This window comes from Spodoptera frugiperda, chromosome 7 (assembly GCF_023101765.2).
Source record: "Spodoptera frugiperda isolate SF20-4 chromosome 7, AGI-APGP_CSIRO_Sfru_2.0, whole genome shotgun sequence".
In the NCBI taxonomy this organism is placed as follows: domain Eukaryota; kingdom Metazoa; phylum Arthropoda; class Insecta; order Lepidoptera; family Noctuidae; genus Spodoptera; species Spodoptera frugiperda.
The window spans coordinates 1,665,881-1,676,722 of NC_064218.1; the positions used below are offsets into that span (position 1 = coordinate 1,665,881).

The 10,842-nt window shown below is 33.4% G+C and overlaps 1 protein-coding gene across 1 annotated transcript; it reads right to left on the minus strand.

Moving 5' to 3' along the window:
- Positions 1–3,213: 3,213 nt before the first annotated feature.
- Positions 3,214–10,765, minus strand: LOC118266181 (eukaryotic translation initiation factor 3 subunit J). The gene is made up of 7 exons (XM_050694920.1): positions 10,418–10,765; positions 10,252–10,337; positions 10,004–10,117; positions 8,090–8,228; positions 7,293–7,457; positions 5,405–5,544; positions 3,214–4,193 (listed from the first exon to the last, which is right to left on the minus strand). Exons 1-7 carry the CDS (start codon positions 10,431–10,433, stop codon positions 4,131–4,133), a joined length of 723 nt encoding a protein of 240 aa, XP_050550877.1. The 5' UTR covers positions 10,434–10,765; the 3' UTR covers positions 3,214–4,130.
- Positions 10,766–10,842: the final 77 nt, after the last annotated feature.

The window sequence follows — 10,842 nt, forward strand, 5'->3', positions numbered from 1 at the left end:
TCATCGAGAACCGAAACATACTTGTGTCTGAAATCGAGACTTCTTTGTGGAGAATCTCAGATTGGGGTGAACTTAATTTGTTCCAGTTTAACCCTACTAAGACACAGGTCGGCGTGTTTAGCCCGGTATTAGAATTGGGATACTTGGCATCAACATTTTGAGCGACGTCCATATCCGTGGCCATCTAGAGGATAAGGCTAAATTATCCTCGAAAAAGCTTGGTGTGCTCAACAGATCAAGGCAGTATTTCACTCCAGCCCATCGCCTTGGTTCTATATAAGGCGCAGGTTCGGCCCCATATGGAATACTAGTCTCATCTGTGGGCGGGGGCACCCCAGTACCAGGTTCATCCTCTGGACCGCGTTCAGCGGCGTGCGAATCGGATTGTTGAGTGGCAGGAAATTTAAAACCGACTTGACACTTTGGCAATGCGTAGAGATGTAGCTTCGTTGTACATTATATCGCCTATACCACGGGGAGTGCTCTGATTCATGACTGTTCTCGCCGAAAAGTTCTCTATTATGAATGTATGTAATGTGTAGTACCTTGGGTTAGGTTTGGGTATACATTAAATTAAAATACCTAAATAAGGGGGCGGCAAAATTGTCTTCCGCCCCGGGCGGCCGACACTCACGCTACGCCACTGGTCGTATGATTAATTATTTATCTGTAGTGGTCCTGCTGTTTCGTATATTCTAAATTGGTTTCGTTGTATTTGTCAATTAATAAGTTTATTTGTTGGGTTTTCCTGGTTTTCTGGTTAAACTATTTAACGTAGGTTTAGTTTGATATCGATTATTAGTAGTTACTGTAGTTAGTTTTTTTAATAAAATTGTAAGTCTAATTTTTTTTTTAGATAGATTAGATTTAAGTCGTTTCTTTTAAATTATTTAGTTTAAGCTTGGTTATTATAGCATAGAGGATAGGTTGTAATATAGTTTCTTTTTTAATTGTTATAAATTCGTAATTCGTAGCTTTCTTGAGTTTTAAGTTAGTTTAAGTCCGTTTTTAAACTATTTTTTCAATGCCCTAAGTGAGTATACATCTATTAAATTCAAACGCAGAGCTCATTATGTTGATTTTTGAAGAGTTCCCTGGAATATCTTCCACATCTCATTTTTGAAGAGATCCCGCGAGTTCGGGAACTATGTGGTTAAAACCAAAAATTTGCCGGAAGTCATAATTATTATAAACGTATGTACGCACGTACTGAACGGATTTTTATGTTTTTTTTTTTTATAGACAGGATATGAGCTGACTTGGGCGATTTATTTTCTCCAGCCGAGGCGAGAGGGAGTGTCAGACTCTTACTGACTAAAAACCACACCGTTCCTACTCCTACTTTTCGAATCAGTGCCCCGGTAAACCCGCTAGGTAGTCCGCAGCTCCGGTGACTTGAGTGATAGGATACTTTTAAACTACCGGACCACGGGCGAAGTCGCGAAGAGGAGGTAATAAATAATGATAAAAAAAATTACAATTTCGGCTCTGCTCGATAATGTAAGTAGTTGAACTACTGAATTTGGGAGTTGCGTGTATTTAGATGCGCGATCCAGATTAGATGCGACGGAAAAGGATATTGACTGCGTAAGACACGTTTTTGGATGGTTGCGTCGAAAGAATTTGATGTGTTGACTTAATATTCATGTTGATGAGATACGATGTTAGGTAGTAAGAAGGTAGATAGATAATATGCAACTGAGTGGGTGGGTGGATTAGGATTATGAAAGGATCTGTTTGTACACGTTGTTAAGTTAATGAAAATTTTGTACAGCTCCATCTATGTCACGTATAAGGATATTTTCGAGTCATTTTTGCTTATAATGAAAAAGTGTTCATATTTTTTAACCTCGTAAATAGGCTAGTTTCTTACTAGTCCAATGCAATACGCAACTTCAAAAGAGATATTTTCTATGAATTTTGTATTAAATCATAATCAAACGTTTACGTCAAATAGTACCTGACTTATTTCTAGAAAATTTGCTAGAAATTTCGAAAATTTGGTAGACCATCAAATCTAAGTACGGGAGTGTGATTTTGGAATATTTTATTGTAAGCATTGAAACGTCGAAATAATTTATTTTTGACTCAGAAAACCAGCCAATGATAGATGTTCATAAAACTTTGAAGGTAATAAACAATTATGAGCTTTATTAAAAAGAACGGTTGAGATCCTAACAAAGTTAAAGATGAAAGTACTTTAATTTGCGTGGTAAAGAAACAGCTAACTCCTATTGTTATACAACTTGTTACAAAGTTGCAAAAATTATTAAACTCATACTAAGTAGGTAGGTGTGTATTTTGTTATACTTTCTTTTGAAGACTATATCAATGCTTTCTTCATAATTCTCACCAGTTTTAAAACAATACATTACCAAATTGTTTAAGTATAATTAATTTGCAAAAATATAACCCTGTATGTATAGTTATTTCACACGATTGTGCAATAACTGCCAAGTAAAATAATATAAAATCATGTAGAAATAAAACTATTGCAAAATATATATTGTCTCATGTCTCAAACTTCAAGGTACGTGTTGTAGGCGGTTGATAAGGAATCCCACACGTTGATATTTATCTAAAGGTTGCTAAATTCATAATGACAATGTCTAGACTTCAGTGGGTAATACCTAAGTTGCGAAAGTTTTTATGTTTTAGTATAATCCGGTAAACGAGCAGACGGATCACCAGATGGTAAGCAATCGCCGCCGCTCAAATATAATAAAAGTACTCTGTGCCGCCGCTCATGGACACCTGAAACACCAGAGGCGTTACAAGTGCGTTGGCGGCCTTTTGGGGGTTAGGAACTTATGGGTTGTTGGGGAAATCGGGGATTGGAAAGAAGTTAAGGAAAAGCGAAGAGATAATTTGCTTGAATGCGTTATTTACTGGAAGTAGATGGTAGGTCAGCCACAAATAGGTACCATTAATGAGCATTGAATTATATCGAAAATATTCGGAACATCGCATCGTATTCATCGCTTAAACCAATTTAAAAAGATGTTTACAGCATTCCAGAATAGAATACCTCTGAAATCTAATCATATTATCGGCCTAATTAAAAATGACTCCTTTTGCTTTTAAATAAGGTTCAACATCAATCAACAGCATTAATCACCACGCTTGTTCAGGCGAGTATAGCGATTTCAAACTTATAAGTCCAGGTTTCTTCGTCACAAAGTTTTAAAGGTACAAATTATTAAAATACCAAAATTATCACAATAAAAAATTTAATATCTATATAACATAACATCGGGCCATAACCATAGAATGAAACGACTGTATATTACATTGTATAATATTATGTATATAGGCTATACATGGCGAAGGCACGTTACACTAACCCAGTAATGTTCTACATGTATGAAAAAATATATCGACTCTCTTATTCTACCGAGTTTCATTTTGTTGAGCATAAAATATTATATCCATTCGACTCTTGCACAAGACACAACATGTTTGTTCACTAAATTAAGTTAAAAATATATCAAAAAATTAATGGAAGCATTGCATGGTGTATGGCATAAAACATTATATGAATCATGGCGTCTCTTTTACGTTAGATAAATAAAATGTTGTACTGAATCTTATTCTAATGACTTAATGATGTGTTTCCCATGAACTCGACATGTTTTATTATATTTTTTTTGTGAAAATATGTTTCTTTCTCTTTCTCCATTATCTTTATTAATGTAACGTGCCTGGGTACCTGATGCCAAACGCTTAAACAAAGCAAGAACAGAATAGCAAGTACATAATAATTTAAATATTATAAATACCAATAATTAACTTAACAAAACTAAAAAGTTATTGTTTCATACGAATTTTGATCGTTCATTGATACATATTAATATGTATTTCAATTAAGTTAAGCTCGATTATTGCTTGTCAACTAATATAGACTACAATTTCATATAAAAATACCTTTTATGATACACAGAGTAAATAATCAAACAAATAAATTAATAATATTCAAGACGGTGCATTTTGCACGGCGTGCGATAATAGTTTTCAAGCAACAATCAGCTTTATGGAAGGAGGATAAGACACAATATGGTGTGTGAGAGAGAAGAGAGACAACAGATAGTGTTTGCCATCAGGTACCGACTTAAATCGAGCAGTGTGATGTTTTACATAAAGTCGTCGTAGTCATCGTCGAAATTACCGTAACTGTCGTATTGATTGAGATGAGCCTGGAAATAAAGAGAACATTTATTTAGTACATATTGCTCCAAAATATCAAACAATCACTGGTTTAGTATTAAATGGAGATGAAGTAAGTACATCCTAAGGAGAGGGGGGAGGCGGGTAAATTGGGTCTTCAGTAACCTCACTCACACAACGCAGCGCAAGCTGTTCGTTGTCGTTCTACAACTTGGTTTCAAATTTATGTGTAAAATGCAATTTATATTCCCTTTTAAGAGCCCATTTTTTATCAGGAAAACTTACTACACTTATTTCATTATGTAATCATATTAAAATCAACTTTATATCTAAGCACTAGAGTCGATTCTCGATAGTGTTTACCCAACCCATTCCTTAAGAAATCAATCTAAATTACACAATTAACAAAATGTTTGTAAATAATTTTATCACTACATGTATTGTTAGGCAAAACTTGACCGACAAGTGGTTGTGTTATATGAAAAACTGATATTATCGTGTACAGGGGAGATAGCAATACGATAAGGTGTAGTTATCTTATCATTTTGACAACGAAGTTACGATATAATATCAGTGTTAGTTGGAGATGACACAATATGTTATTGAAATTGTAATATAGCTAAAAAGGGTGAGGAGATAACGCATATTACAAGTCATGGCTTTTTCAAGAGTGATTTTCCAGAATGGGGTACCATGCTTATGTATTTCCATAATTTATAGTTGCTCCAGGTTTAGTTACAAGTGCTATAAGGGTAACTGCCGAACTCAGAGGCATTTTAAGCTTACTTAAATTATAACTTAGTAACAATTTTGTTCCGAAAACAGTTGCTAAGGGCTGGGTTAAGTCACCATTTAATGACTGAGCGTGGTGGTTAGAGTCACCAGGGTTTTGTAAAAGTATATAATAGTATCGCTTTGTATTATAGTCTGGCTACTGTTGTATGTTGTTCTATAAAAAAAAGTTTCTAGTAATGAATTCTAGTGATTGTCTCAAGAAAGGCAATACCCCACAGTTCGGTAGTATTTGTTTTGGGAGTGTAGAGGAGTACGTAAAGAGGAAAAGATAACTAATTTTTAGTGCTTAGTAGATGCGGTATATGGTTTATTCTTAACCCGAATTACATAAACTACCATATCACAATTCGGTTAGGAAGAGGGTTACATTAGGAACAAAATACACATTTCTGTTGGGAATAAACCTGGAATGGATGGTAAATAAATAAAATAGCAGTATACTTACATTATCACCTTCAACTTTTAATTTAGCCTTTCCTTTGCCCTTCGTTGGCTTCTTGGACTTGTCCATTTTCTCAGATTTCTGCTTCTCAATATAAAGGTTGTCCACAGACATCTTTATCCTCTTTATATCTGCAGATGGTACTGTAACAATTGACGATATATTTAATAAAATATTCAAGATACATAAACTTATTATGTATGGGAACCAATATAAAGTAAATAACACAGAATATTAGTAAGTTTCAAAAATTATACATATTAAATATTAAATACTGCAGCAATCTAACTACAGCTGCAGTAGTATACTACACATACAGAAAGTGGAGCAACGAATAAATCCATTAAATTAACTAAGAGTAAGAGTAGGCCGCGCGACGTCACCGCGTCTGCGCACGCTGCTCATGATGAAAGTCCCTCTGTGACTCGAAACTAGTAGAGCTTTTCTCCATTAATTTACGTGAGTAAACCCTGATTTCTAGTTAATTTATTATGTCTCACGATAGTTATTATAAAAATAGAACATAAATCCGTTCATTTCATGCTTAGACACTTCTTATAACAGTTAAAAATAATCAACCATAATTTACATAAGGTACTTAAAGAAACCACTTTTGATCAAATACCTACCTAACCAAAATAAATACAATAATGTATTATGTACCAACTTCTTATATTATCTCAACATTATCTTGTACTCTCATTGGTAATACCCACCTAGTTTAATCATCCAAACAACGAATCCCTTGTATTATCTTTAAAAACCATTTCTCTTTGTTTCATGTATCATTTGAGCGCAAAGAAACTATAGAATAGATGAAACAAAGAAATCATTTATAGGAAGGTAGCAAGTAAAAAATATAATAATATAATTCTGAACAATCAAATGGTAAAAAGTGGGTGTACATTGTATAGCGGCATTACATGCTTTTTTAGTGAAGTCGTAATAAAAACCATTTCTCTTTGTTTCATGTGCACCTCTGCCTACCACTTCGGTAATGTGCACCTCTGCCTACCACTTCGGGGATAAAAAGGCGTGACGTTGCACATTTATTACTGAACAAGATTAATATAGAACTAACAATTTCCTCATAAGTTTTTAAACCACCATGGTCACTAGTAATATCATTAGAACAAAACTCACAAAAACTAATATACATTGTAAATATCCCGTTTTATCTTCCAGTTAAAATAAAGTAATGTCACAATTGGGAAAACATACTTTTATATTTAAATTATTCATAATATGACAGTTTATACAATTGTTTACACTTCCTCTGTCTGTACCTACCAAAGAGATATAGAAGAAAATATCTCATGTAGGTATTTATTTAGTAAATGCATGTCTTAACCCTTTAGATGACTTTGGTAAGATTTATCCTATTATTCTAGTTCATCCGTGATCATGGCGCTTGCAACAGTGCCAAAATATGGAAAATCATAAAAACAAATAAGCATGGTAAATATCCCGGTCTAAGTTCTAATTATTATACAAGTGACCATGTCAGTTTAAAAACATATATTCTATAGAATAAATAAACTCAAAACTAGAAAGAATTCAGAGGTATAACCTCTATACAGTCACACAATAAAATGAGAGAACAAGTCTATTTGGTAATGATTTTAGAAAGTTAAAATGGAATTTAAGTAGGTATTAGGCATACATAACATAATGCCAGTATTCATCTACCTCAAAAATTTTAACTTTCGTGAGACATACTAAATTAATTATTATGTTATCGGTTTACTCACGTAACTGTGTCGCAGAATGCTGCTCATGAATATGAGCCTCTAGCATGGCTCGACACTAGTCGAGTTCCTCATCAAACAGTTACGTGAGTAAGCCGATAATATAATTTTGAAGGTTGATATAAAAAAAAGTGTGTACTTACATTGAACAACAATATTCCTGATGAACTCATCAATGAATGTGGGGAATTCCTCCCTGGCTTTGTACAAGCATATTTTCTTGGTGAGCATATCAGCAAACTCTGTGAATTCAGCCTTTGTGGTAGGTTGGAAGCCATCAATTTTGCCTATGTTCGCCTCTGTTACACCTGTAATCATTAATAAGTATTATGTTAGCATTAAATTACTATAGTATTTGGTAGACCTAAGCTTATGTCTATCACAAACATTAACTTTTAGTTTTAGGAAGAAAAATATTTAAGTAATAAGTACTGGATTAGTGTTTATAACCAGATGAAACAAATCTACACTTATTTAAAATTGGAGTGTCTGTGAGTACCATTGAAATAATAGTTTTTTACTACATGCATAAGAATATACATACAATACATAAACCAAAATAACATTTTTAACCATTTTTGTGTCTGTTGGTTTGGCTAATCTGAAATGGCTGGACTGATTTTAACAGAATCTTTTATTGGCAGGTAGGTGATGCACTAAGGAGTAACTACATTTACTACATTTATATTATTACAAAAAGAACACAAGAACCCTAATTCTGTCAGAAATAATTATAGAATGCAAACTATGCAGACAACAGCTAGTAAAGCAAAATAATAGTCCAGATAGTTTCTGTGTGATAGTGTAATGTAAATAAAAATGTAATATTTACTTATAAAAGGTTCAATTAAATGACTGTAAAAATTGTTTGTTTGTCAGGTAGCCATAACACAGGCTAAACTGCAGTTCTCATAGTTTAATAATTGAATTCTCCACTCACCAAAGGTCTCCATGGCGAGCCTTAAGTCTGACTCCTCCTGGAGTTTCTGAGCCCTCAGTTTTTCAGCTAGTTTTTGTTCAGGAGTCAGTTCTTCTACCTTCTCAGCGGACAGACGGTCAGCCTTCTCACGTTCTAAACGCTGAAATGTACAAGAAAATTACTTTAAGTCAATATTTTATGTAAAAACGTTTTAATAGGAAAAGTCGCCGTTTATTAGGTGCAATTGTATTTAAATGTTTTGTGAATAAAAAAAAATCCCCTCCGAAAACTATCTGACATCAAATTAATTAAAAGTGAATAAAAATATTAAACGAAATCATTCTCTATGTAATTTAAGACAGCATAAATTAAAAATAATAGAGTTAATTTAGAACCAATGATCTCATAAATACCTAATTCATTATCTTGCGTTATTTGTCTTAGCACATATTGTGGAGTTCAAGCATATTAGTCAGGAAACTGAATTTGTTCTAGAATTTTCTGAGGCGGCAAAAATATCATGAAGTAGGTAACAGATGTTTCAAACCTAATTAATATTTTAATTTTGTTAAAAAGCATTTAAAAATAGAAACACTGTGTTACTGTTCTTCATTAGCCAGTCAGACTAATTAATATCAACACTAATCATAATCAGTTGAAAGATGTCCCGAGCTGATTGAAGGTCTACCCCCTATTTCAACATTAATGCCATATCATCATATAGAAAACTTCTATGAAGTCGGAGCTAATAATAACATGCTTGCATTGCTCATTAAAGAGGGAATCAGGCGAAGGGATACAATACAGTCACTATGTAAATTAAATGTTATTAACCCGTTGTCTGTCGGAACGCAGATCTAGGAGAACAATATGTTTTCACTTTGTGTCTTATAATGTTATTAAACTGTTAAGATTGCTGCCATGATGAGGAGGCACAATTTGTGTATATTAAACCCTCTATTATAAGTAAATAAAGATAAAAAAGAACATTAATGCCATATGTTAATTTTTTACACTTCCTTGTCATGGAACAAATACCATAACTATACATTCTACAACTTTAATATTAACTTATCATAACTGGTTTAATGTAAATGGTATTTATAATAGATAATTATAATATCTTCTATCAAGATTATTCAATGAGCAGCATTCAGTGGATTACAATATGATCATAAGGCTAGGTAGATGTAAGCCTATTGGCATAGACATAGCTAAATTACCTATAATAAGTATTTAAGATTGATTAAAAAATATCTCCGAGTATTAATTTTACAATATAGGCACCCAGTTCACTGTTAAAATTTAACTATCTTACTAGTTGGCATGGCATGGTATTTAATTTTTTTACCAATAAAAATGCCATTTGAATTTTCAATAGTAAAAATAAATACCATGCATAGGAACTCAGTCTCTACTTTTTATGAAAATGTAGTTTTATAAACTTATAACACCCCTCTTTTTACGTCGGGGGTTAAAAAGAGGTCACATAACAAAATATTATGTGTCTTTTTAATTAGTATGGGTTAGCCATAATCTTGTGTAGTATCTGTAACACAGAATATTAAACAGCAAGGTACTACAAAATTACAGCTTTCTACTGAGGCGTTCCAGTTAAAAGTGGTTTCAGAACTTTCACCTGGTCTTTTTTATCTAGATCAACATGCAAACTTATATCTAATACCAGTTTGAGATAATATTCGTCAATAGTTCTGGAACTAATCCAGTATTTAGAAAGAATTATGCCAATCAGTGATATTTTCACAATTTTATGAAAGTACACTGAACGAAAATATAATAATGTGTCTCAATATACTCAATTATCATAATTATTACGTCAATTCACCAAAACACACGCCCTAACCAGGATTTATACTCTCCAACGGCCTTGGGATCTAAAGTTCACGACATATGTTCATAAAAATTTCGACGTACCTCTTTTTCGGCTATTTTATCCTGAATTCTCTTTTTCGGTTTCGGTGGAGGCGGTGCCTGGACTTCAGTTTTTTCCTCATCTTTCTTTTCTTCTTCTTCGTCTTCCCAACTTTCCTGCAATATCACTGACGTCAACACGTATGCACAAAAAATTGAGGTTAAGTTCTAAAAACTCGCTAAAAGTCAATAACCACTATTGTATTATCCAACGGGAACAAAAATAAACTTCTTGGCAAAGCACACTTTACCTTCACAATCTCTTCCTCATCTTCGCCTTCCCATTTATTCGAAGTAGTCAACGTGGTCGGTAGTTTAGGCTCAAAATTATCCGCGTCTGGAAATAACCATGCAAGGACATCACAATTTATCTTATTGTGGAAAATTAATATTTACCGCATAATTCCAAGTACTTACCCCACGACACATCCATGATTGCGGATCCTAAATAGCACCAATCTAATTTTGTTACTCGTTTCACGTGAAGACAAAATCAGACAGCCAAGTAACTTGCCGCAATAATGGTTTTTTATCACAAGATGTCTCCAGGGTCGACAGTGAATACAACAACAATAATATTCTCAAGCGAATATTGTCAAACGACCGAGGTTTTTCTGCATTGACCGCGACCGGATTGAGAAACGATAGACAAATGACATAATTTTGGCGTATTCTCAACAAAAATATGATCAAATTTTGATAAGCAAAAATATGACTCCATTGCAGACGATAATTTCCGAATCACTAAAAATTTCCAATATGGCTGACTGACAGTGTTACCAAATTTAAAACGTTAACAAATCAGACCTGGAAAACTCCAACACCAAATAAAAAAAGCTTTC